At 43.6% G+C, this 26,665-nt stretch overlaps 2 protein-coding genes across 18 annotated transcripts in view; one reads left to right on the forward strand and one right to left on the reverse strand.

Moving 5' to 3' along the window:
* The first annotated feature begins 41 nt into the window (after positions 1-41).
* Positions 42-5,125, forward strand: LOC128890989 (PC4 and SFRS1-interacting protein). Its single transcript, XM_054150087.1, has 12 exons — positions 42-298; positions 711-781; positions 851-978; positions 1,084-1,247; positions 1,531-1,735; positions 1,809-1,904; positions 1,978-2,326; positions 2,401-2,575; positions 2,650-2,703; positions 2,781-2,846; positions 2,935-3,067; positions 3,160-5,125. The coding sequence occupies exons 1-12, from the start codon at positions 218-220 to the stop codon at positions 3,300-3,302; spliced, it is 1,665 nt and encodes a 554-aa protein (XP_054006062.1). The 5' UTR covers positions 42-217; the 3' UTR covers positions 3,303-5,125.
* Positions 5,126-5,631: 506 nt separating this feature from the next.
* LOC128890974 (electroneutral sodium bicarbonate exchanger 1) overlaps positions 5,632-26,665 on the reverse strand; it is a 35,276-nt gene continuing 14,242 nt past the window's right edge. For 9 of the 17 annotated variants that reach the window (XM_054150044.1, XM_054150046.1, XM_054150041.1 and 6 more), the window contains 20 exons: positions 25,645-25,782; positions 21,589-21,727; positions 20,821-21,040; positions 20,567-20,690; positions 19,643-19,819; positions 17,852-17,947; positions 16,333-16,436; positions 16,072-16,257; positions 15,419-15,625; positions 14,859-15,271; positions 14,606-14,771; positions 13,728-13,886; positions 13,498-13,647; positions 13,107-13,382; positions 12,604-12,993; positions 12,270-12,377; positions 12,058-12,192; positions 9,964-10,142; positions 9,733-9,847; positions 5,632-9,056 (listed from right to left, as the gene is read on the reverse strand). In XM_054150044.1, coding sequence (XP_054006019.1) covers positions 8,979-9,056; positions 9,733-9,847; positions 9,964-10,142; positions 12,058-12,192; positions 12,270-12,377; positions 12,604-12,993; positions 13,107-13,382; positions 13,498-13,647; positions 13,728-13,886; positions 14,606-14,771; positions 14,859-15,271; positions 15,419-15,625; positions 16,072-16,257; positions 16,333-16,436; positions 17,852-17,947; positions 19,643-19,819; positions 20,567-20,690; positions 20,821-21,040; positions 21,589-21,727; positions 25,645-25,782 — 3,560 coding nt within the window. In that variant the 3' untranslated portion in view covers positions 5,632-8,978. Of the gene's footprint in view, positions 9,057-9,610; positions 9,848-9,963; positions 10,143-12,057; positions 12,193-12,269; positions 12,378-12,603; positions 12,994-13,106; positions 13,383-13,497; positions 13,648-13,727; positions 13,887-14,605; positions 14,772-14,858; positions 15,272-15,418; positions 15,626-16,071; positions 16,258-16,332; positions 16,437-17,851; positions 17,948-19,175; positions 19,239-19,642; positions 19,820-20,566; positions 20,691-20,820; positions 21,041-21,588; positions 21,728-23,728; positions 23,795-25,644; positions 25,783-26,665 lie in introns of all 17 variants that reach the window. The other 8 variants (XM_054150055.1, XR_008460731.1, XR_008460730.1 and 5 more) reach the window with 8 other exon arrangements.

Consider the following 26,665-nt stretch of genomic DNA (forward strand, 5'->3'; position numbering starts at 1 on the left):
GTCCAAGTTCGTGAGTGTTTGTAACTAGAGGCTCATGAATTGGCGCGCAGCGTCTTACTCTGCGTGTTTTCGATATTATATCGTGCAAATGGCGGCTTTCGCGATGTTTTGTTCGATGTTTCTTAAAAATTAACCGTTCGTACCATTCGTAGTGTTTAATAGGCAAAGGAATAGCGTTTGTCGCTTGACCCTGCACTTGTGAAAGCTTGCCGTCGACATGGTGAAGCTTCATAAGAAATTTTTCGCTGGTGATAAGGTGTTTGCGAAAGTTCGAGGTTATCCACCGTGGCCAGCTAAAGTAAGTGCAATCGTAAATTTTACGAATGTTTCTTGTAATTTAGAGAAGATTTATCACGACGATATTAATAACAACTTTTGGGTAATTTAATTAGAGAATTGGTTATTTCGTGACTACAATACTGCTCCAAAGCAACGCGATATCGGTATTAATTTATTCTGAGATTGTGTTTACATAAAGACTGCATTATACGACTACGTGTATTTGTAATTCAATAGGCTCCCACATGTTACTGAATTTAACGTTACTTTATTATTAAGATAGCTGTGTTATTTAGATGAGTGATCAAATTAATTTGTTGGATATGTTCTTATTTACATCATACATAGGTGGATAAATGGATAAATAATTATGTAACTCCCTTGCAATTGAAAAGTATGAACTTGCGTGTATATTGTCAATTTATTTTCAGGTTGAAAAGGTTATTGATCCTAATTCTAAAAATTCCAAATACAGTGTTTACTTTTATGGCACAGGAGAAACGTGAGTATCGAAAGAGTAGGACTACATAGGAAATTTGAGGTGTTAACAGTTTTAAATATTTTGGTTTAGGGCTGTATGCAAGGTAGAAGAGCTATTCACATATATTGAAAATAAAGCAAAATTTGGCAAGCCTATTAGAAGAAAGTTTTTTCACGAGGGTTTGATACAATTGGAGCAAGAGCTTAAAAATGACAGAAGTAAATCATCAGCATATATTATTGACTTTATTATTGTAAATTTAATTATGTAATATGTAACAGTATGACAGAGATACTTATCCACATTTCTTTTTATAAACAAAGAATCTGCTATTGGGGAGGAAGCAAAGGGAAGTAATGCCGCTATGGATTTACCAACAGTTAGTGCAGCTGACAGTGATATGGAATCAGGGTCCTTAGTTATTGATGAGGAAGAGAAAAAGAAATCCATGAAAAGGAGAACTCTTCTGGGTGCTACTAATAATCCTGTAATATACTTATGCCTATATATGAATATTTTTGTAGTCATGTGTATATGTATACACATGGATATATAAACTTTCGTTAGGAGCTTCTGCTCATCACGGCAATATTGTTTAAGGAAACAGTTATTGAACCGAGCACTCCGATAGTAATTTAAGGAATTGCCGACAAACATTCGTAGAGGCTGAATAGTTTGTGCGATTATTCCTAACAATAGCGTTAGTGGTTTCACGTAAAAATAATCTCTTTTAGTCTAGTATATAAAATTAACAAATTTTGAACAATTAGGATACACCTGAGATAAAGAAAAGACGCGGAAAAGCAAAATCTTTACCTGCGTCTACGAGCGATACAACAAAACAGGATGCTGCGCTAGATTCTCAAGGGGAGGAGTCGCCTAAAGAAGTTGTGAGTCGTAGTGGTAGAAAAATTAAACCAAAACGATTTGCCGATTTTTCAAGTTCGGAAGAGACGGAGACTACAGACAAAAATGGTATATACGAAAGTATCCATTAGATAAGGTATTTTAATAGGATTTTTCCACATGAGTATTTTATGCGTCTTAGAACACGGAAGAGGTCGTCCTAAAGTCAAAACTGAAGAACCTGGTGACCAGCAAGCATCGCTTGGCGTAATGCATAAGAAAAGGGCTACTTTAGAAAGTAAGCACCTATAAATATCACATGTACTCAAAATCAGGTGTTAACAGGAAATTTAATGTGGTGTACTTTGCAGAAAAAAATAATGTAAGTGAAGCGCCAATGTTGGAAGGTACCGTGGTGTCTAGCACTGCGTCCTCCGATACATCGGGACGATCTCTGCTGGCGTTAACGTTTGCTGGTGAATACGTAGGCATTAAGTTAGACATGGATAAGCCAAAGTCTTTTGAAAGTGAAAAAGCTCGAACGCAATGGGAGTGGTCTACTGCTAGAAATGCCATGAAGTTAAAAGCACAATTGGAAAGCGGCGAAATTTTACCAGAGCAAGTGAAAGATTGCTTAGATTTTAATGTACACGTCCCAGATGAAGAGAAACGATTGTTAGCAAAAGATGGAGCGCTTCATCGTAAAACAAATAAATTGAGGTAGATATCAACATAATAGGGATCGAATTAACGAATTGAAGTTGCAAGTTTTTAATCGCAAATACCAATTCCAGATGGATGCGCATAGAAGCGCAACTGTTACAATTGGATGCTAATATTAAGTCCAATCTCGGATTAGATCGAGCAAATCCGGACATATGTTTACAGGCAATGGATGACATGCTTTCGCTTACGATCGATCCTCTAATGTTGAAGAAACACCCACATATCGTGGAGACTGTTAAAAGGGTGGGAGAGTATATATTGAATTGTATTACCATTCCTCATGATTAGTGTTTTAACGGACCTAATAATTTTTTTAGTTGCGTCGGTACATTGGCAATTTAGCTGATTGGAAATTGAACGAGGAGGAAGAGGTAATATTTTTAGTGTAGGAGTGTATATAATTTTAGTTTATTACATCTCATACGTGTTTCTTTAAATTTATGTGTAGACTATTTTCAAACAAAAGGCAGAACAAATCAGACAAAAAGCTGAGCATATATACAACAAATTTAAGGTAATTATATTTAACCAGAAAGTTCTTTTGTTGCGTACCTTGAATAAATATATATGTTGTATTTTTCTTTTTAACGAACGACGCGCAGGCTATGTTTACCATACCCGAAGGTCAATCGTTTTGGCAATCATTTTCGGATCAAGTGGTTAATTTCAAAAAGTTAACAAAGGATATGCCTGAGGAAAAAGTATTTTCTTTGATGTCCGAACCTGTTTGTCCAGGTAAATAGGTTAGGTTATGGCGATTAATATATATGTATTGGTTGCTGCGTCGATTTTTATTGCCAGATGTTCGTTCGTTTTTGTTGGTTCAGAAACAAAGCTTATAGATGCAGCCATATCAGAAGACTCACCTGCGGACGAGAGTGGTAGTCAACCAGATACAGATGCACCTGTTCAAGTGAAATCAGAAGTGCCTACCAGAAGCGAGACTCCCACAGAGTCGGAGGCCAAGTAACATGTGATCTTTTGTGTCTGATGATGTGAAAAATCATGCTTATTCTCTTTTGTACTAACGTGTAGTACCATACGACACGAGTGTCTTAAAGCTGGAAAAAAATGTTCGCTTTTTCACACTTGGATATCACCTTTGGATAAATTCTGTCCCTATATTTTATTTAATGTTTTGTCTAGTAAATTTCCTAGTTATCATAAATCATCCTTCTTGCAATATTTGAAATTACAAAACCCATGATACAAACGAACAGCTTTTTACCTCTTTGAAGGACGTTACGAAGATCGGTTAATCTCCTAATGCACTTAGAGTGTAGAGTCGATATAATTATTTCCTCTATTAAATAATACGTTTCTTTTACGATTGCAATCCTTTCCGCGTCTTGGGGCAATACCAAAAAGACAAAAAGGAAAAAAAAATATTTACGATGACCATATACATAGATATTTTCGTTCCCTAACGTCTCGCGAAGCGTGTCTACTTAAATAGTAACAGATACCCGTGTATATATCAGAAAAAAAAAAATGGAAATTACAATACCACTCTATATGCAAGGACCTGATGTGCAATGTGGGCACGATTAACGGCATAATCCACTGTTTTCAAACTAGAGTTTCAATGGCGTATGTTGAACTAAAATGTTCCGTTTTCATCGCACTTTAAAGGCATAATTGGAGTGTCCAATCAAAAGGAAACAAAGGCATAAAGGAATCGTACGATTTATCGTTTGTTTGTATAAAATATTGTTAGATATCAGTTAAGAATCTCTTAAGACTTGGAACGTGTTTACTATGATACAGTGTTCCCTGCTTGTATGCAACCGAGTCTGTTCTGCCGGCTAGCATACATTCGGGGTCCATGATATCATAAAAGATAATCAACTGTTTATTCATTATTCGTTGAGTGAAGATCAGAATTTGAATAATGGGATGAAAATAATTGATAATGGATAACATATAATATACAGATTTAATTTTCTGTAGTTGATGAAATTCCATTTCGTCAAATTGTTCGCGTACAGGAGAACGGTGGGGGGTGGGCGAATACTGTATTGCTGAATTATTGTACAAAGTAGACAAAAAATAGTTGTTTTTATTGATATCCAGCTGAAGAATAACGTAAACAAATTTCGTAGCAATATTTGTAAGTAATTTTAAAATGGGTAAGTACGATTGTCCGTGTCAATAAAATTAAAAATTCTTCAGGCTGGACGTGGTTTATCATTGAAAAATGATTGCTTCGGTGAATAATGATAAATCACATTTTCCTACGGACAAGGAATCAAATACGAGTTACACAACGTTTATTTACACCCACTCAAGGCACAACAATTGTCAAGATTTATTAATTGTCTCTCATCACCGCGACTGCATTTAAATTAAGCACGATCGCTAATATTAATAATATAAATGTACTTTTATAAAGACTTGTGGAAAAAAGAAACACTGTAAAAGCGATATTGTTAATAAAAATGAATTGGTGTATTTGTTTTTGTCGAACGACAAAGCAACCATTTGTTCTCGACCGGTTCTTTTTTCTTAACATTTTATTTGTTTTAGCAGTGCTTCCAGCGAATGCCTTTGAAGTGCATTGAAAACAGATATGGCAAAAGAAATATTCTTTCTGTTTAGAGTTTCTTTCTTATAATTTTAATTGTTTAATTTCTTTTTTAATAAGTACGATAAGGTCTGTTATGTGTGCATCCGAAAGTAAACGGATAGATGCGTCGCATGTTAAGTAAATAGTATCCTGATTATTAAAAAGCAAGATGTTTATTTCAAACTGTCAAAAAGCATAAATATTTTGAATAAAAAATTTAATACAGAGTTTTTTTAGATCACTTTATTCGCGTGATATTTCTGCATTAATCGTGAGTCATGCGAGCCACAACTTCGTATTTATGAGTGCTAAGTTATGTATAATTATCACCGAACATCTAGACAGATTTGTAAATTTCCAACACTGACAAATATTCTTGTAAAAAATCATGGTAGTTGTATCAATCGTATTTTTATTTGTATTGTAGAGAACGAGACGTGGAGTAAATCTTCATGGGTGAAATCTATGGACAATCACTATTTTACTACTACTTTTTTTTTTTTTTTTTTTTTTTTTTTTTTTTTTTTTTTTTTTATCAGTATTTACCAGTAATTCCGATAAATAGGAATAATACATCGATTGCATGCATGGCAGCGAATAATACGACTGCGGCTGATTAAATACCTTGATCGCGAGTCTCTTCATTTCCCGTGTACGTGTACGCGTACCCGGAAGTAATTGTCTAAAACTCGAGTACTATAGCGTACGGAGTGTTACACGAGTTATCGAGGAAGTTGTTTTGTTACACACAGCTTTATTCGTAATAAAAATTAAGACGAATGGAGGACTTGAATTTACGTATGGATTGAGCTCCTCACTCGTAACGAAACAATTCAATACTATGCCAATACTTAACAATACTAAAATCGATTGCCTACGTTTTACCGTCTGTCGACTAATACAGTTCCACCTTCGAGTTATCTTCGACGGTATCCCGTTTCAACTAGATCGGGCGTGAGTCTAGGCCCGCTAAGCAGTACTCGTTACACTGTGTAATTTTCCATCTTCTTCTTCTTCTTCTTCTTCTTTTTTTTTTGTTTTGATTTGCTTTTTGTAAAAAATGACAGAAATGTTTCCTTCGAACGGTGTTTACAAAATATGCAAATTGAAAATATATCCTGCACCGGAATACCCCTCGACGTTCATACGTAGTATTGTTCTCGAAACAGGATTGCGTTCGACTTTACCTCAGAGATGGGCAACACTTTATCCGGATAATGGGATGAACAAGATTTCGACTTTATTCGTTCACTGCGAAGTGTAATTTCCTTTTTAATCCAGATTATTAAATGATTATTCGGATGAGAATTTTGTCCATCCCTGATTGTTGCGCGCTTTTAGAAAAATTCGCGCGGTCGAAGGTGGGTACGGGTGAGTTCACCCCTCCTAGAAAAGCACACGTCGTCCTCGAAACGATCGTTTTCTCTAGCTAATCACAACCAATTAATACTATAGCGGCGATTGTAGCCCGTTAGAGTACGACACGTGTAAGTGTCGTAAATGGAATGTAAGATGAAGCTTATCGCTTTTCAACTACGCGGTGATACAAGCAACGTCTTATCGAACGATCGGAGTCGCTCGCACGCGCTGGAACACAGAGTTGGACAGAATTTTATTCGTAATAACAGACTACGAATAAAAGCTCTGCGTTACGATTTACTCGCAATGCTTGTTCGAAGTTTTTATTCGTTCGGCTTGGAACATGATTTGATTGGGAATTTTTATCGAACACATAACAAATCGAAACTTACTTATTTTATTGTTGAATCGAATAAAATTGTGTCCAAAACTCCGACTGCAACGAGCCGCAAAGAATGCTCCTGAATTACATTGATTTTATCGTTTTGTTTGCATACGTAACATAGACTATCGCTATCTATTCAAATTTTAGATCGTTTTACTGAACGTTTTATAAATTATAATTATGGTAAACGATAAACTTTAGTCGAAACGACATTTATCAAAAGTTCTGAACCGTATCCAGGAGCATTCTCCCCAGCTGTCCGGGATGCGAGTCTGTATAGAATTGTGAATGGTACTTTCTGTTCTAAGTATATACAAACACACGTAAACATTAACATACAAGCGATCGCCTCGCTCCATACCTCGTTATACGCATACGTACATCGACACAGGAGTATTCCATAAAACATTACGCAGGACGAGGCTCGCTAACGCCTCTCGCCCTGTAATCTCATTGTTCTACGTTACTACGTAACACTTTCTTAAATATCCAACAGTACGTTGGTTCGCCAACGAACTTGTCCCGCGACTTTCGGGCGGACTTGGAAAGCCTCTGAGGTTTATCTCAACGTGGTAACTTGGTAATGGGTCGTCTGAAAAATATCGTATCAAATTTTCTGTCCCGTAGTTATCGGGTCGACCGTCCACGATTGATCGACATCGATGGAGACGAGGGAATAACAGTTTGTTCGTGCAACGATCCGCAGGGCAGAGACGGGCAAAATTTTATTCAAATAGTGGTGAGATAGAATGACGTTGGAATGCATCGTGTAGCTCGGGTATTTTAAGGTCCTTGCGATTACGAAAGTAATTAGAAATATTTTAGATACCAAAGAGCTGCTTATTTCTCTTTCTGGGGATGGTTAGGCCATAATGTTCACTTCCAAACGATACTACCAGATAATGATTACTCGATTCTTAGTTCTCGATAGTTTATTAAGCATTCGACTTTTACATCGAACACTTCAAGCGCGCATGTGCTCGAACCTTGGCGAACGTTGGCACATGTGCCCTCGGTTGCTTTGGCTCTGAATGGAGATACCTTAAAATGGCCTAAGCTACGCCATTCACGCAAGTATCAACGTATCGATTGACCCTTGAACCTTATCGCGTATACTTTGCTATTTTATTTAAATAAGAATTTTGCCGATCTGCGCCGCTGACTCGCCTAAATTCTCGAGAACGTTGCGCTCGCTGTCTGAAAGACCTTAGTACGATAAAAATCTCATGGGTTCGCTGTCGCGAACGGAAAGGACATCCTTCAAGGGACGGCGTTACACGCGAAAATGCAGTCGTAGCTAGGATTTCGATAAAAAACGTGAAAAAAATTGTTGTTCTCGTGGCACATATCGATTCTCCCCCTATATTCTTTCCTTATTCTTTATTTTTTTTTTATTTTTTTATTTTTTTTTTTTTTATTATTCACGTGAGGGGATATTATTTGTTTTACCATTTGCGGGCGTAAAAAAATCGCTGTACATTTATAATATGTAGATATTGTCGCAGCTGGCCGGCGTTCGACTTGTCTCGCAAGCTTCGAGAGCTTCCGTATGCGCGATTGCTCGCCAAAAATGAATCTCGCCTGACGCAGGATTGCCAAATGGATTTCTTTGACGGCAAATTCCAGAATGTTGTCTTTTTGCAATTTGGTTGGCGCCAGTGAATTCATTTACTTGCTTTTTCCTGACCTTTTCGTGTCCTAAAATCGGATCGGAACTGTTCCTTCGCGTTTGATGCGAGTACGAAAAATACAAGGTTGGCACAAAGAACTTGATACATTTAAACTCGGTGTTGGCCTTTTTTCTGACTTTTCTCCTATTTTTTTTGTTTTAGTCATTGGTTGCAACAGTCCAGCAATCCTGGTCCAGCGACAAGCTAATATCGATATCCTCTTCCTCCTCGACAAAAGGATCACCCTATATGCGAGACATCCCTCGAAGGAAACATCGACGTGTCGTTACAGGGGTTTCTTTGGCATATCTGCTACGGGTATGGACTACGTTTGGCTAACTGAATCGCTAAATTATAAATAACACGTTATTGCACACTGACGCGAGCGTAGGTTCAAGATCCAGCGGTGATGTCGCGTTCACGAGTCGAATCTTAAATTTTAGGATATTCTACTGTCAATTTCGACGGTGTGCGTTTCCTTTTTAAAAGTAACCCGTTCGTGGCACTCGACAATTGCACTCGAAAAGCACCTCATTGTTCTTGTAACGGAACTTTTTTTTTTTACCAAAAAATCTAGCGCGAATCAAGGCTACGAGAGAAACAGAAATCGGAATTTCATCGATCGTTCAGTCGGCGGATGATCGGTTCGTTCCCGATGGACCGTTGTTAGACGGAAGTTTCGGCCGACGTGGTGCCATTCGCTGCCATGGGACCGAGGCTCTCCTTCGATCGTATCAAGTCTACCTGAAATAGCCAATCAAACGCTTCCTATGATTTCTCAAAGAAACGGGAAATGTACGCCAAGCGCTTTCGAACGAGCAACGACTATAGAAGAACACTCGGAAACTGCATGTCAAAGAGTGCACGTAACAGGCGAGCGTGAGCTTAAACAATCGTTAGCGCAGAGGTAAGGTTCGACTCTCGACAACAAAAAAATAATTATTCTCGACCCACAGTTTATACTTTAGTATAGGTCACGCGCGCGAGATAGTGCCATAATTAGTCAGACTGCCGAAAGAAGCGTGCAAGTAAATGAAATTTTCCAAAAAGGTACAAAGCAACGATAACCAAATTTTGTGCAAAGCTCTTTTCATCCACTTCTAGCTAAGCACATCAGACCAAGCGTACTTTTAACAGACCAACGAAACTCTCAACGAATCTCGTTCGACGAATGGTAGAGGACGACGAAAACGGGGTCTACTCTCTCTACCAGAGTCGTCGTTCATCCTAAGGAGATTTCTATCTATCACGACCCAACTGGAGGATTCCGTGCAGCCCCCTTTTATAGTCTTACTCACAGTAGCGTACAGGGGGTATGTTGCATGCCGGTGTATTGGTGCTCTTGCTGTGTGTCTTGCCATGTGATTTATCGGATTGGTGATGGTGGTGGTTAGAATTTAGAGTCATTTACGTGTGTCACCTTGATAGAGATCCCACTGTCATCCTCGTCCTCTTCGGTCATCGTTGTCAGCCTCGTAGTCTCGTCGGCTATCAACGAGCTATCCTTCTTCGAGTGTTTCTTTTGTTTACCGGCGCTGAAGTCAAACAAGTTCGATTACTTTTATTAATCGTAGATCATCAGAAAGTATACGCATATTCGCATATACATAGTTCAGTCCCAAGCTTGTGCATTTAAGTACTTGGCACGTACTTGATCATCTTGGGCTGCTTGGGTTTCTCGTTGCACTCGTTCACCTGTTGCCAGATCCCCGTCTTGTTCACCTCCTCGCTGATGTTGATGCTTGTCATAGGGATCTTCATGATGTTCCCGTTCGCCAACGAGATCTGTAAGTTGCTCGAGGGCGGATACACCGTGGACTCGTCATGTTCCTGAGGGACAAATCACGGATTCAGTTTCGCGGGACGATCACCGTCATCCACAGAGGACAAATAAAAAGTCAAAGCCATGCATCGAGCTCAGCAAAACTCTCGTCACTACCGTTTCGGGTCGGGCAATGTTGGATACACAAGCGGTATTTCGACTGGCATCGATCGAGCTGCCCGTAAGCATTTCTTTCTCGTATGTGCGAAGTCTCGAAGTGGTGCGATCAGCATTATTCCGTTTCGTAACGACTACTGTATTCGGACTGCGTGATACATGACCACTGCGAGACTTCCACTTACGTTAACAAGAAAGCCTTCTATTTACACTTTTATTAATTTCATTGTACTCTCTTGGGAAGCTCGACCGATGACACGGCTCAGTATAGGCGGAGTCCATGCCATCGTTGCTTCGGTCGCAACGAGTTCAACACAGTGCCCGACATTCGAAGTTCAGCGCAATAAGAGTGTGATCTTCAGCGGGGTTGTAGACAGACCTCGAGGCATTACTCTCGATGCTTAGGAACTACGGTCGTGCACTTATGGTCACGTACCAATTACAGCCGCAGGATTCGACGACGACTGGTACCTTTCTCTCTCTTTCTCTCCCTGTTTCCCCTCCCCCCGACAATCACCTGCGTTCTCCGTAACTGCATATTCGAGTTACGGTGCTTTCGATCTGGATGTTTAATTTTGTTCTTACTCGATAATCGGGAGGCTGAGAATCATTTTAGCGTTCATCTTCCATGATAGCAAAAGTGTAAACTTTCTCTTTCTATGACTCTCAGCACCACGATTGCGATTTCATTTAAAAAGAAACGACGATAATTTTGTTACAAACACAATAGACACTTCGCGCTACGTGTACGGGACTTTCCGCCTCATAGCGAAGAGTAATCTGTCGTATTCGTGTTGTGTTAGAGGGTTTCGTGGGTAGCATGCGAACAGAACGACCGTTTGGCTGGTGTACAGTGTCGGTTGGTGCTGCTCAAGGAATAGTTGGGAGTACAGAGAGATTTGTGTGTGTTTTTAAACAATAATGTATTTCCAATACGTCAAGGCAGGCGATCCGTGTTCGACGATACATCGAACCGATACATGTGTGTCGAATGGTAGGCGAAACATCGGGCGTCGTTATAGTTCCGCGTGCGGTAGCCGCGATCAGGTGACAAACGATGTTTTAATTGGTCACGTTTCAACACGTTCGCAGATTTCTCTAGGCCAGGTAAAAGTAGCGATGTCGTAATACTCTCCGACTATATATATATATATATATATGTATGTAGCAAATGAACATCTTTGTGGACTCCTCGACGGTATAAATTTCTTTGATAGCTGCGATCAACGTGTTCGATCTACTATCGATTGCTAGATCGACTACAATAATGTTAAGCTTACCTACGAATACGTTCAAGACAATTGTATCCAAAACAAACGGCTATCGTTCAAGCATTCGACGACGACATTAATTGTAACGCATTATAATTAATACTGGTCGGACCGAGTACCGTACAGGATTAGGTCATCTCGGTACGAAATTTATTTGGCACGCGCGATCAATGGGAGACGAGAGGACTCTTTTGGCCGGACTTGTACATGACAAAAAAAAAAAAAAAGAAAAGAAAAGAGCACATCTTCTGACACGGAGTTCGACGGACGTAATCTCTACGCGCTCTACTCTCGTCATCCTCGTACACCCAGCGCCGGTTTATTGCTCTCGGTCGGCGAAAACGTTGACAACGAGAACGTCTCAGGCCGTGTTTAGGCGATCGACCGTCGAGATATCGCGTTTCCGGCGAAACGCAGTCCCGTCGTAGCCGGAGCCAGTTACCGTGACCACGGGGCAAATGTTCGCCACGCGGTCACTTCTCGTGTGCTATTTACGACCAACGATGGCATTTAGTATTCGTCTCACGGTGCTAACCTCGCCACTCTCCAGCTGGCGGAGATCGTCGGCGTGCTTTTTGCTCGGCTCCGGCATCACGTCGTCCAGGATCTTGAGCTCGCGTTGGGTGAACACCAGGTCCAGGGACTTGCGTATCCCGATCATAACCACGAGCTGAAAGGAGCGAACACGTACAAGATTTGCTAGAAGATGGAAGGAGAAACGAGGATGGAGGAACAGCGGCGACTTACCATCAAGGGGAATAGAATGGAAGTAGAGCTGAAGGATTTGATGAGCCACAGGCACGACAGACAAGCTAACTGCATCGCCGTGAACAGGTGCACCCGCTTCAGAGGTACCTGCACAGAGATCGGTTAATCGTGAATCCTTGATTATTCCATTACTACAAGTATCAGACAATTATCAAGCAAACTGGCAAAAGTCTCAGTTAACACATTGTTGATCGTGTAATTTTACACAGAACCGACTTCATGTTCCGCAATTACGATGGACACTTCAGGAATGGTACTCGAGAGCAAAATTTAATATATTCCTCGAAGAGCAAACACCTGTCGATGGCTTTACCTGTCGCAGGAACATGTAGTCAGGTTGATACTTGACAGGCATCAGCATGATAAGAATCCTGTCGAAGAACTGGAGCCCCTTCAATGAAGCTACTCCCATGTAGAGGAAGACGCCAAACAGCACTGGCATGGGTATGTGCTTCAGCATGGGCGTGAGGAGGACCGAACAGCCGATCATCAGGAAGATCAGTATGTGAGTGACTCGTTGCTCGCGAACGCCCAGGAACTGTGGCTTCTCGCCTGGCGCGGCGCATTCGGATTCAAGCTTCAAAGAGTTGACGTGATTGATCGAGAGCACGGTGGCCGCAACGAACCAGGGCAGGCCCATCACGGAGCAAATTTCTATCAGGATCGCGAGGACGAACAGATCCAAGTGATACCCGCATCCTTTCTAAAAACAGGTAAACATGGTAAATATGGTAAATAGTCTTTAACATAGCGGCCGTAGATTCGCGTAAAACGATAACTGTTCTCCGGAGAAGTTTGTATTCGACGTTCGCTTACCTTCAGCTTGTTCTCCTTCCTGTTGACTATCACAGCCGTGATCTGCTGATCCATGAAGATTAGAATGGTACCCAAGAGAGCCGGCAGACTCGCGACAATGGCGCTCCACCAGGGATTGTTTTGGAAAGGCCAGATGACCCAGCCTCGATCGTGCAACGTCGGCTTGAATTCCACTGGAACTTCCAGCTTGGGCGTCGGGATGTTGACGAAGTGGTCCAAAGCGCTCATCGAGAAGATGGCTATGATCACCGCGAAGTCGCTCACAACTTGTCTAACCTGTCACGGCATGCGCACGATGTAAAATATCAGGATTTAAAAAAAAATCTACACTTCCTCGACGGATTACTATAAAATTCAGATATTTTTCACGTCTGGTAGTCTAGAGACGGACCTTCGACGGGAAGAAGAGAGCGTTCTTGAAGTCTTTGAGCTCGACGGATAACAAGAAGGTGCCCATGAATAGTATAATTGACATGAGGAACACATCGGGTATGTAGTGCGGCTGGTTGCAGCCGTCGCCCATCAGCGTGCCGTTGTAGCTCTGAAAGGGAGTTAACGAAGTCGTCAGATGTAACGTAGTTTGTAATTTCGACTAACGACCGCATGGACGGATCTATTAACCTGGCATGCTTTCTGATCCAGGGCCGTCCAATTGATGTGATCGTAGCTAGAGGGTAGGCTGCCGTTGGGTGGCTTGCACCAGCAGTTGTAGTCGAATTGATCGTTGGCGTGAGTGTTCATAGGGTACTTCTTGCCGATCGACAATACGTTCTCGATAGCCTGGAACAATCGAATTCTTAGTTGGCCCTTCGAGAACTGCTCGAAAGCTGAGGGATTAAATAATCGAGGGTTCTCTTTCTCCGTCGTCAAGATCGAGGTCGATCGAACGTTCGCACCTCTGTTTCGAAGCCAGAGAGGAACGCTTCGATTGGTGGTATACCGTGGGATTCGTGACCCAAATGTCGTCGATGTTGCTGATGGAGCGATTCGCGAAGCACGCGCCAGTTGCGCCCCATCCAATTAACTTAGGTCGACCGAGAAGGATACCGGTTGCGTAATTAACACATGGTTCTGGATAAAAGATCGATATTCTTATTAATTGCATTTTCCGCGAGCTTAAGATCCTAATGTGCCGATATCTATGACTCGTGGCCCCTCTCGCCCGGTTGAATGAGGGACAAGTGGTGGAGTTTGTAGTAATAAAAAAGATGATCCTAATGTGCTCTCGAAATTGGATGGGTGTACTTAAACGTGTAGCAAAGTTCTAGCTTTTCGAAGATGCATATGGAACATTCTTTCTGACATTAACTTCTCCATACCGTTACCGAGTATATCAAGAGCCTCGCCCGTTTCTTCGGCAAATCAGGAGGATCATCCGATAGAACCTCGTCCCCAGGGGAATGAAGGTGACAGTGATTGATTCTCCGGGAGGAAACCGTTCGATTTTTCGGCGGTTCGGGTAGCCTCGGCCGTTAACCTTTCCGAGGATCTCTCCCTACCTTGTAAATGAAGATAAAAGCGATGAGGGTGGCAAAGTTTTCCTCCGTGAACCGGGTGATGTAGCACACCAGGGCGCTGGCATCGATCGCGACCAGGATTACCAGTATCAAGGCCATCCACGAGCCGATCCAGAAGCGAAAAGACATGTAGTTCCACTCGGATTTTCTGTGGAAACCGTTCGATTACGAGCCTCGTAGCTCCGTGTTCCTCATCGGGCGTCGAGAGCTTCCTCGGACAAATCGTCTCACTCACTTGCAAAATTCGTAGACGATCGTCTCGAACACCAACACCGGCCCGGTGGACCCGAGAATGGTCAGAGGTTGCCCAGAGAACAAACCGTAGCCGACGCCGCAAACGAAACCGGAAACCAGAGACTCCATAGCGGCCATGTTCTTCCCAGTGGCTTCGCCCAGCAGACCACCGAACGTGATTATGGGCGATAGACAGGCGAAGTAGAGGAAAATGAACGAGGCGATGCATTGGAGAGCGAGAGCGTCCTTGAAATCGGACAAGTAGAATGGCGCTTTCCTCTTCACGTCATTGACCAGACCGCCAAACAGTTTTCCTGTTCTCGATAGCCCCGATTCCTCCCTCAGCTTCTGCTCGTCCGCCTCCTCGTCGAAGTCCTCTTTCGGCTTTTCTTCCTTGGGTCGTTTCCTCACTTCCTAATGGATATACATAGAAGAAGCAACCTTTCACCATCTCATACCTTTACCACCTTTACCTTGTGCACATTTATCAACGATGTTAACAACGTGAGAAATCTGTACGACAATATTTTACACGACTGGATTACATATGGCTTGTCCTACCTGCGAGGGAATCGCGGCAGGCGGTTCTATTCTGATCGCAGGATCCCACTCTCCGGGTGGCAGGACAGTGACCGCGTCCAGAAACTCGTCGATCCCAGCTAGGAGGTGGTTTCTGTTCTTAGCCTTGTAAGCCACGTCGTGGAACACCTCGTCGGACATCAGGGTGGCCATGGCACGGCCAATCTCGTGGAAACCGGAGATTCCACCCTGCGGTAACATAAAAGAAACGAGGCGTGAAGTGCCACGTGCTCCGAAGATCTATGTAGATAGATTCTTCTAAATGGAATTCGAATTCATCGTTCATCAATTCATCGAATTCATAGTTTTATAGCGTTTCGATTGCTCTCACGTCCTCGAAACTTCCTAGTAAAAAAAAACTTGTACGAAAGTCGAAGAAAACTTTATCTTGACTTTCACGCCGACGAAGAAGCAATTGAAATATGCGACAGACCGCAACCTCGACCGATAACCAAGCTTCCATTCGTACCGGATTGAAATTGCTTGGCGTATCGGGGTACTCGAGATCCGGAATAGTCGAGGCAATCAGCGCGGACAATTGCTTCGTTAAAACTTTAATTACCCCGAAGGAAGAGCAGGTTTTCGATCGAGTCGCTTCGAGTCTACGTTACGCTGTACTAACACGAAGATCTTACCGTGGGTCCCAGCAGGACAAATATGAATCTCGTTGGCACAGGAACTTCCGTCAGGTCGCCCATAATCCCCGCCTGGCTGAGTCGAATGAACGCCGACAGGGTCTTGTCTAAAAAATCTACCTCTCCTACGAGGATGTTGCTCGCCTCGGCTCCGGCCGGTATTTTCCGCATGAAGTGCGTGTTACCCTGACGAGAGAACCGTAAAGAAAATATTCAACCACGTGTCCGAGTCTCCAAGGATAGAACGAAGGGAATACCAACCCTGTGATTGGCGTCCCCGTTCTCTAAAGCGGACGAGCTGTGATTTCTGCTAATTGACACGCTGCTCGGGCTCCGATCCATCCCGTTGGTGGCCGGCTCTTGGCCTGAAAGAGATCTAGCTTACCGCCTACTGCGTCTTTTCGAGGCTAACTTGCAACGAGAAGTCGCGTGGGCAACGTAATCGAGGGGGAGGCGAGTACATCCGCTGTCCCTCGATCGCTACTTCTGTCCAGGACTATTCAATGTCCGGACAGTCGTGACCCAGATTCGCGGTGTCGAAAGTCCCGCGAGTTGCAAGAATCCGATACAGGGGATTCCGTGGGAACGAGGGAAGTCTTATAACTCGATCCTCTTAAACGCGAGGGCCACGGTTAAATGGTACCAGGGTTGCTTCTATTCGACGGTAAAACCGAGTCCTCTGTACGCAAGCCAGGCATTTGCGGGTGACACAGAGCGTTTTAGGATTGCAATGATAAGTTATATTCTTACTGTGGGGACGAAGATAAGTCGTAGGAATGTTGGTCTCTCTTTTTTTTTCTTTTTAATCGTTGTGATTTTTATTCGCTAAAAATCCTACCACCGCAACCCCCCGAAACGGAATTAACTACATTTTGTTTATCGCAATATCAGATATTCTTTCTAACAATTCTTCTGGTCCTCTTCAGAGTAAAATTAGTAAACTAAATACAAAGAAATCAATCACATTGCGATATCAACAATTGAAGAATAAATTCACGTTTTAGTATGCCCAAACATTGGGTATTCGTACAACGACCAACGTTCACGCGACCTTTTTCATCCTCGCAGTGAATAAAACGCGCTCCCAAAGTCTATTTCTGTAGCAGCCTGTATATTTACTTGTCGAAGCTATGAGAAAAAAGGTACGAGAAAAAAGGTAGCGCTCGGATTGCTCGACTCGCGTAAAATCGTCGCGAAGTTCGACTCGCCATTAAATGTCAAGAGCGCGTCGCTCAACCCTTCGGAGGGATAAGCCAGTGCGGTGAGCCTTTCCGATAGATTGACCACGGGTGCTCGAAGCACGGATTTTGTTTTCCGCGTCTCTCCCGGTCTCGATAATCGTTTGTCGATACACGTGTTATTTTCAGCGACCGTGTCGCGTTGCCCGTCGCGAGGCATTCGTTCGGATCAAGATTCGAGCAACTCGCGACAATCTCGCCGCTCGAGATCCAACGTTCGGGGAGGCACGTCCCGTTTTTTTCGTCGTTTTATCCGACACGATCCACTCTCCCCGAACGTTCGTGCGTCGTTCGATCCCACGATGGGGGTGTGCGTGTCGCTGGGGAATCTACTGCGACCGAGAGGAGGTGTTAGATAAGACATGCTCAGAAAAATGATAGAGGCGAGCAAAATTCTAAATCAGATGGAAGTTTCGAATAGAAGACAATTTTTTACTAGTCGAAGAAGAATTTGAATTTGAATTTCAGAATGATATTATACTTTATACCACGCCGACTAGAATTTTGCCCGTTCCTGTAGAAAAGCATTGCACCAGGATTACCAGGTATGGCTAGGAAGCGGCTACCGGGGTTCAGCGTTGCTCCGCTGCCGTGGCCCGTTGCGCCGCCGAACGCCGGGGCGGAGTTCGATTCCTCCACTAAAAATGAGCATGAAACACACACCAGGATCGTCCTTTATTTACAGAGGAAGGACCCGAGCGGGGGAGTTTCTTTTAAGTACGAAAGAATCGTTAGTAGTCGTTAGTACTGCGAGGAGAGAAGGGCAATTAGTCTGTTAAGCTGAAAAGACAAACGTTAGTTGATTACAAGTGTGACAATTAGACGGTACGAACGCTATGGTATCGAGTAAGTTAAAGTACACATCGAGTCACGTGCATAGTAAGACAATCAGAACGTACGATCATGCCTCGTGGATTGCTACGGAAATGAACCCTTATGAACGGTTCCACGACGGATCAATCGTTTTCTGCGTTGGGTTCGAGACATTTTGGTGAGATTGAAATAAGATGTAGCTTGTAGATGATTGGGGAGGGTTCGAGTCATGCTTTTGTTCCCTTCGAGTTTATTTCAGAAATACGAGACAAATTAGCAAAGATTGTCAAGTTCAACGTCTTTAATTTCTTAAACAAATTCGAAACCAGCGAACAGATAACTTCACCCTTTGCTCTACGATTTACCGTAGGATCGTACGTGTCATAATCAAGTATAAAATTCCTTCCACGAGTCGTACACGTTGTTATAGGTCGAAGGGTTAAACCTCCCAGACTATGTCATATTTAAATTTCACGAAAACCTCTCACCTTTGATCGCTATGAAACTGATCGATTCGGCGTGGAGCAACGCCTACGAGTTCTCGCGATGGTGTGCACGCGATAATCATTCCTGAACGCGGCAGTCCGTTGAATTCTCGCAATTGCGATAAGAATTTCGCATTGTTGCTTTCAATGGAACGTTAAAAATCGACGGTACGACGATGAATCGCTTAAAGTTTCGAATCGACGGAGGTATATTAAGGCCGCAGTAGTGACGGACGATATTCGTCGGACGCGAGCGACCCGAATCACGTGTAATTAAACTCCCATTAATTCTGTACAAGTGAAACCGTGGGAATCGATAATCAATACTCCGGGTAACCGATCGCTGCGCGGCCTGGGGTTCTCGAAACTTTCGCAGAAGAAACCTCGGGTCGAAACGGAGATGGTTACCGATTGGTCCCGATCGTGCGCAGTGCTCAAACTACTTGTAAACATCGAGAAATCCGAAAGAGACAAAGGTAGGAGACGATGCAGTCGAGTAGATCGTTCAAGTATTGATTGTGCAAATCGATCAAAATTCATAGCAACACCAACCACCTGGCTGTCTAACCTTTTAGCTGACACATAGCGAACCACGTCGTGAATCCGACCACATGGGGAACGGCGAATTCATCTGATAGAAACACAAGAAACAAACGTGGGTAAATGTTCTCGATCGCAGCCGCGCGGATAGATTTATTTGAAAAATTCCGGTAGGAAGCACCGAATATGTTTTCTTCGTTCGCAGTTCTTCGCAATGAATTCTCGATGAAACGTGTTGTATGGTTAGGTAGAGACAGACGAACAGAAAGCTTGTTAATTAATTAGGATAGGTTAAAATCTTTGAATTGATAATTGATTTGTAATGCATCGAGCAAGCCGAAATATCGCCAACGAAGTAAGGAGCACTCCGTTTTCATTTCACCAGACGAGGGTTAACGTTCGAGTAAAGCTTGACGCAGGGTAGGAAAGATAGCGAAAGCACCGTGACCCAAGGCAATTATGGCTGTCGCTTAGCTGTCTGGCCTAATGCTATACCTGGAACCAGAAGGTACGGTCCTTTCAGATCTTTCGCTTCTTTCGACAGCAGAGCCGTATTCGAGTTCGGGCAGCTGCTGCTGCGACCCACCGAGGGCGCGTATGCGTCCCCGGCGTCGCGACGCTCCTGTAAATCTGACGTCAACAACTCATGCAAACCACATGTACAGCCGTAACCTGAAAATGTCGAGCGGTACCGCGTTTAGTATGACGGGAGGTTTCTCGGGGACGGTTCCCAGGTAATTCCCGTCGGAAACGTCGAAAACAAATCGATAAATAATAATGAGGAAATAGGTTCGGGGAAACGAGGTTGGATCGAAACAGGACGATAAATGAAAAACTTGCAACAAGAAAGCTGATAGAACGGCAACAAAAGGAAATAAATCGTTAATTGAACTGGGAATGCCCGCGGGGATTCGTGTTCCACTCGAGAGGTCGACATTTTTTGTGCGACATCGACTGCGCAATATTTTTATCCTTTGCCGAGAGTCAGTACTTTACCCAAACGAGGATCTGTGTTTTTTGTTATTTTTAACCGATTTCGAAAAAGGTAACTCGATTCGACATGTGTATATATATATATTTCTTTCTTAATATCATTGTGCCAGGAGTTAAAGAGGTTTCAGGAATGAAGTGTTGATCCCTAAGTAACCTTTCTTACAAGAACAGTGGCTTCCAATCTCTTAGTATTCGACACTTTTAATCAGTTAGCTGCGATTTACGAGTATACTCGTCGTGGAGAAAAGGCAGTATGTATTTTGTGTCATGACGAGTACATATATACTAATTTAGTGACCATTCATATAATTTATATAAAGCTTAATTTGGAGAGCACTGTTCCAGAAGATCACCACCTGACAGTGTATTCTGAACTCATTTGAAAGAATGTCAGCTGTAGCAATGATAGATGCAATGCGAACTTACTCTTGGAGGAGGAATGATTGCGTCCAATTTCGGCCAACGATCTTATGATCGGTAACCTGGACATGTTGTTGTCCTTGCGTCTCTCGTGCTGATGCCGATGTCTCACCAGAAGAGCTTCCCTGACCTGGAATCGAGAGAACGCCTGCCGGTTAGAATTTTCTCCTTTACTCCTTTTTCCTCGTATCGGAACGCCGGCAACGAGCGCGGGAAATTGATGGCTGCCGAAACTTTCCCGGCCCGAAGCCATTACGTACCTTTTCCCGCGACTCCGTCGGCAACGAGCCCTTATTAATCATGTTATCGAGGACCAAATCGGTGATTTGCTCCAGACTCGCCGCCTCCATGTCCAGCATCACGGTGCCATTTAGCAGCAGGCTCCTCAGCTCGAACAGAGAGTGCAGGGAGAGGGTCGCTACGTGAGGTTTGCTCCATCTGTTCCCTCCCTCCTCGACGTCTTCCTCGAACTTGATCCATCTGGAAATAACGACGACAAGGGCTGTTTGTCTAGGTACCCACAGAAACAAGCTTCCTCGCGAAGTTTATAAACCGAAGGAGGAGACATCTATTCTATTATCTATTCTCCTAATCTAATTGATCTAATTTGAAATTGTGCTCGTCTCACGCCAGAATTTCCAGGGAATTTTATCCTGAAAAATGGTGCTACGGAGACTACTACAGATGAGTTTTTTTTTTGGTTCCTTTATATTACAACTGCATTTAAATTGCGAGTAAATTAGATATACGATTCGCGAGAGAATTTCTTTCTGGACGAGTGCTCCCTTGCGAGATGTACAAGGAAAGTTTCAAAGAATTGATTCGTCTGTGTTGAACGCGATGCGATTCGACGTTAGAGTTGTTCGTTTTCGCCAGAGAGCACGCGCCCATTCGGACATCTGTTCTTAATACCAGGAGCAAAATGGAGGAAAAAGGAATTTCAATCAAAATTAATCCGCTCTCTGGCTTTCGCTCTGTTGACGTTAACGCCGTCCAGAGAATAGAAGGTAACGAGCAGGTGAGATTACCTCGCTGTTTCCTTCCACTCCATCTCGTCGCCATCCTTGACGAGCTCCTCCATTTCGGAAAATAGTGGATGGGACTCGTGCGCATCGTCCCCGACTTCCTCCCCCAGGATGAACTGCACCCTCTGGGCCGGCGGTGTGACTGGAATATGCAGACGTTACCTAGTGAAACGGCGGCCTTTCGTTTCATCGAGTACGAACCCGAAGACACATAAAAAGATTAGAAAAATATCGATGCAGAAGAACAAAGAGGAGGTTACGTGTCGTAGAACACCAACTATCGACGTTCGTCGTCGACGAGACACTATTCAACCATTAAACGCTATTCAACCATTGGTTGCGTGCACGTGTGATTCTAGAAATGTATTTCAGCGTAGTGGTGAAATGCACGGTAACGAGAAGGTATCGACAAGTATCGGATCATTTTATTGTCGTTGCTTGGAAGCCACCTTTACAAATCTAAAGGCGTACAGAATAATAATTAATATATATAATTGAATATAAGTCCGTATATGTACAATTGAAGTAGCCGAAGACTGGTTCCCTAGTTCTTCAACTTGATCTCATATAGCTTATGTTCTTCGTTAATATATAACTCGGTTAAAACGATACGAGCCCTGTCGAGACCTCAAAAAGTGTGCATTCCAATTCAAACGCAAGCATGTCGCGTCGCTTGGGTGTCGAAAAAAAATGTTTCCAACAGCCGAAGCTCGTTGTCTGCGAGAACAGGTGAAGAATGTCGCGCGAACACTAAGAGAACACTTAGATGATTGCTTTCAAACATGAGGGAACGTAACGCTGTGCGTCGAGAACCACTTAGAATAAGGGAGTAGAATCTTGTATGAGTCGAGGTACAATGAAAAGATTGATCGAGCTGGTGCAGGGATGATCCGGGCGAATTTGTTCGTTTCGATGATCGATGACGCATGCAATACGTCCAAAGAGCGGTGTACTTGTAAAAACCGGAATGTAGACGAAGCGGTAAACGTTTTTGTTTGCTGTTTATTTTGCTCGAGTCGAAAGAAGCTGTCCGGTTGTGCGGGCATGAATCGTGGAGTCACGTGTATCGAGAAATACTCGTCGAGACCATTCGTATCGGCTGAATTCGCTTTCGAACTCTGGACTAGCTGTTACGTGCACTTGGTCGCGAAAGTTCACCTCGGGGTAATGTAAACGTCGAGAAGAGACCACTCGAGTGCAGTGGTTTGCCCAAGTTCGTACAGTGACGTAACAGAAAGAGAATTCTTTAGTTTAGATTTGATTTAGGGAACACGTTACACAAAATTAGGGCGCGGCGGGTAGTTTCTGATTACAAACGACGTTGCTATACCAATTCCTTTTTCAAAATTTAGTACAAGTTCTGCATACTTTTTTTAAAGAACCATTTACATAGTTTGTGTTTGTATGTAGCCTTCTATGACCGAACGTGGATCGAGTTCGGAGCATTTCCGCGTCCTAGAAAAAAAATCACGGAGGGGAGTTTCGTCTGTCGGAAGAACATGCGTCGCGATTACGCAATTCGTTTCTTGACGTAACCCAGTCGCGCTGACAAACACGATTCTCTTCGTGTAACGTTGATAAACGAGTTAATGCACCGTTTCGCGACCAGCCATGGACAAAGGGATTCCGCCTGATAAATATTGATTACAGTCGAAACGGTGTCGCGGCATCGCATACGCGTACGTTCGATTTTATGCATATCTAGTCGTGCTGTGAATCTAATTAACGAAATCGTGACATCATCGGTGCTATGTCTGCTTAGGTATGTCTGCTCTAGCAACGAATGCAAGATAAACAACTTTTTATTCGTTTAATAGAAATTCGAATTTTAATCGCAGAATGAAAAGGTCGCAACGGTGGTTTTATTTGGGAATGGTAGCGTTCACGAATCCACGTGTAAACATTCATTTTGTAAAAAATATTGGCAATCCAAATTCACAATTGACTAAAATAATTTTCGTTTGGTTTCGACGTCCCTATAAACGTCCAAGGGCTGTTATACCATTGTAATATCAACGGTTCGACGTTCTCGTCTCGATGGGAAGCATAATATTCGCGAGTGTCCCCGGTTTGGACGTACGAATGGTCTCTCGGTGAAAGTGTACGTAAATACAGAGAATTCTGGTACGTGGAAGGGGCTTACGTATCATCTCGCCGTCGGGGTCGCAGATGCTAGATAGTCGACTCCTTCGAGTCATCAGCAATTGTCCTGAAACGTCAACGAGACAACAAACATCGACGACAGTTTACCAGTGTATCTCGAGTTCGAGATTTCGGACTCTCCCAGCTGTTCTCCCTCTTGACAATTTTGTTTAATTGATCTCCCTCGCCTCTCGACAGCGTCCTCTGTTCACTTTTATATACCCTGCGTGACATCTTCTATTCCCCTTTGAATAACCGGAGTGGACCATCACGACTTGTCCACCCCTATCATTCGTATTATCGGTAACTACACTAACATTTCGGAAGCTTCCTATCCATTTTGCATGCTTCCGCATTAATTCCACATCCAAGCTAATCACCTCCTCGATAAACAGCCATAAATGAGCCAACTCGAGGTTAGGGCAACGGTCAAGCAATTTCTCCGCGTTCGTTTAAAATCGAACCACGTAGAAGTTTAAGGGACGAGAACGGCTGGCTTCCTCGTAAAGGGAGAAAACCTTTGGAGGGACTCGATATCGGTCACCCTCTGGTGTGCCAGAAGTAGGGTGAACAGCCAGATAAGTCCTGACAAGTGGTTGGCTCGGTGCCACGCGTCGCTCGATAGCGCCGCAAAGTGCAATACACTGTGGAACGTTTATGGCCGCGTTGTGTGGTACCAGAGATGGGCGGAATTTTATTGGAATAATGAACGACAAGTTCGAACTTTCCGCAGCGATTCGCAATGATTATTCCGTCCAGAGAATATTTTAACGTGAATGAGAATTTGGCTACTCTTCGAGGATGCTCGATTAACTCGACAGAGATGTTTTCGCGGGGATCGAGACACGCTTTTTTTTTGCAGAGTTTATACTTTTGAAAAAGAGACGGTAGGTAGCGGGGGTGTCCACCATGAAATTGTAGAAACAGGTCGAAACAAGTGGTCACCGAAGCGGCCGAACTGCCTCGAGTGCTCGGAAGGACACTTTGGTGGGTCTCTGAGCTATCGGTTATGCGTCATGTGATACTTTGTGGGTGTTCGGCCAAGTTGACCGTCATTCTACAAATAATTAATCAAGTTTGGCGCAGAAGCACCCAATCTACTCGTGCACCGAATATTCGTGACCGACAAAAGGACGTCTGCCAGCAGTTTCTATTCGCGGATCGCTCATCGATTCGTAGACGAACGTCACTCTGATCGTTGCTATTAAAAGGGAAACATCTGATAAAAGCTGAAGCTCACGGACACCGCTAGCCCGTGTCCGTGGTGTTGATGGAACGAGATTGAATCGGTTTGTCGCGCACCCCGTCGCGTTATGCGGATCGATCTTGCCGAAAAACACTGGGCGCGGGTACTCTGTAACAGTTCGAAGCTTTATGATTTGCCAGGAACGTCGAAGTAGAGCTTTCGGACCACTCCCTTTTTCAGAGGAAGCGTATAACTACAGGGGTAGCGAGGTCTGTTCGAGGGTGAGTCGGGTTTCTTCGAAATAAATATAAATTGGAATCGATACAGACGATTTTGTAGTGTTATATCTTCGGAGCACTTAATTACCAATGATTAGTTAGAATATTTCGGGTTGGATGCAGTAGGAGAACCAGAGAAGAGGGACTTTGTTTAATAATTTAAATATAAACGCAAACTGCTACGTTGCTTTAATCTAAATGCACTCGACTAGCACCTCGACTCAAATTTGATCTATAGCAGTCCAAACTTCGATCTTACAAATTTCTATTAAAGTAAGATTAAGCTTTTTAGAAACTTCGCGAAAAGTTATATTGAAAGAAAATTCTCCGAGTGCAAGGGGTTGGAGTCGGGGTTGATAGGCGATCCGGAAGGATCGAGGGTCGCGACGCGGAAAAAGATCGAAAGACACGAAGGCGAACAGGAGGGGGCTAGTATCCGCGAGACGAACTTACTGGGCCTGTCGTGGTCGACATTGTTCTCCTTGTCGGTGGCGAACGACTGACGCTGGGAATGATGGTGCTTGTGGTGACGACGGTGTCTCCTTTCGCCGGGCAGATGCACGCCCACGTACACGGTGTGCGCTCTGTGACCTGGAAGCAGATGAAAGGGGACTCGCGTCAGTGCCTCTCGAATCGACGTTCCATTACTTCCTATTCCTACGATTATCGATAATAAAAATCCGCTAGCGAACGTTCCTCGGCCGCTCGAGGACCTTCCGCGTCGGAATTTTCGGTTTTCGATCGTCGACGCGTAACTTTCGAGACGGGGTATTAGACCGGACCACCCGCAATTGCTAAACGTGCTACAAAGTTTCTGTAAGTACCTACTATAGCTCTCAGGATTACTATGGCAAACGATCGATGGATCCTCAGTTGTAGACAAGACTGTTTATCTACAACAGAGTGGACATTCGCATCTTATGGTTCGTGTATTCAAGCTAGAAGGGTCCTACTATGATACTTTAGTCCAGGAGTGTCGAGCGATAGAATATTCATGGGTTCTCGGTTGTAGCCAAAGCTGCCCGTCTACGGCGTGGCCTATCGCCTATACTTTATGTATCCCAAGCAATTGCCATAAGTGCATTACAATGACACTCCACTCAGAGTTTCATTAATCGGTCCTCAGCTATAAGCAGAACTATCTCGTCTACAACAAAATACCACAGGGCTTTGAGGGATTCGAGGATAATCGGATCGAATGCGGAGGATTCAGACTTCTTACCGTCCATACAGGAACGGATCTCGAAAGTTACGCGTCCCCTAGGAGGAGACACGGGCTTAAGGGGATGGAAATAACCGCGACAGATCTCCTTTCGAGTCTTTGACGCGTTCGAGATCGCCGCGAGCAAAGCTGGATCAGATTGAAACCATCGACGTCGTTTCGAAAATGTCACACACGCGTACGTCAGCGCGCGTAGGTGTCGTCGAAACCAAGAGATCGTCGACGAAAGGTCTGTCGATGGTTTCCTCGTAA

Source organism: Hylaeus anthracinus, unplaced genomic scaffold (genome assembly GCF_026225885.1).
Source record: "Hylaeus anthracinus isolate JK02 unplaced genomic scaffold, UHH_iyHylAnth1.0_haploid 12001, whole genome shotgun sequence".
Taxonomy (NCBI): domain Eukaryota; kingdom Metazoa; phylum Arthropoda; class Insecta; order Hymenoptera; family Colletidae; genus Hylaeus; species Hylaeus anthracinus.

Excerpts from the sequence above, each read along its gene's own strand:
- LOC128890989 (XM_054150087.1), top strand. The coding sequence starts at position 218 with ATGGTGAAGCTTCATAAGAAATTTTTCGCTGGTGATAAGGTGTTTGCG. Across the intron at positions 1,736-1,808 it reads GGAGACTACAGACAAAAATG|AACACGGAAGAGGTCGTCCT; the intron begins GTATATACGAAA and ends TATGCGTCTTAG. Across the intron at positions 2,576-2,649 it reads TCGTGGAGACTGTTAAAAGG|TTGCGTCGGTACATTGGCAA; the intron begins GTGGGAGAGTAT and ends TAATTTTTTTAG.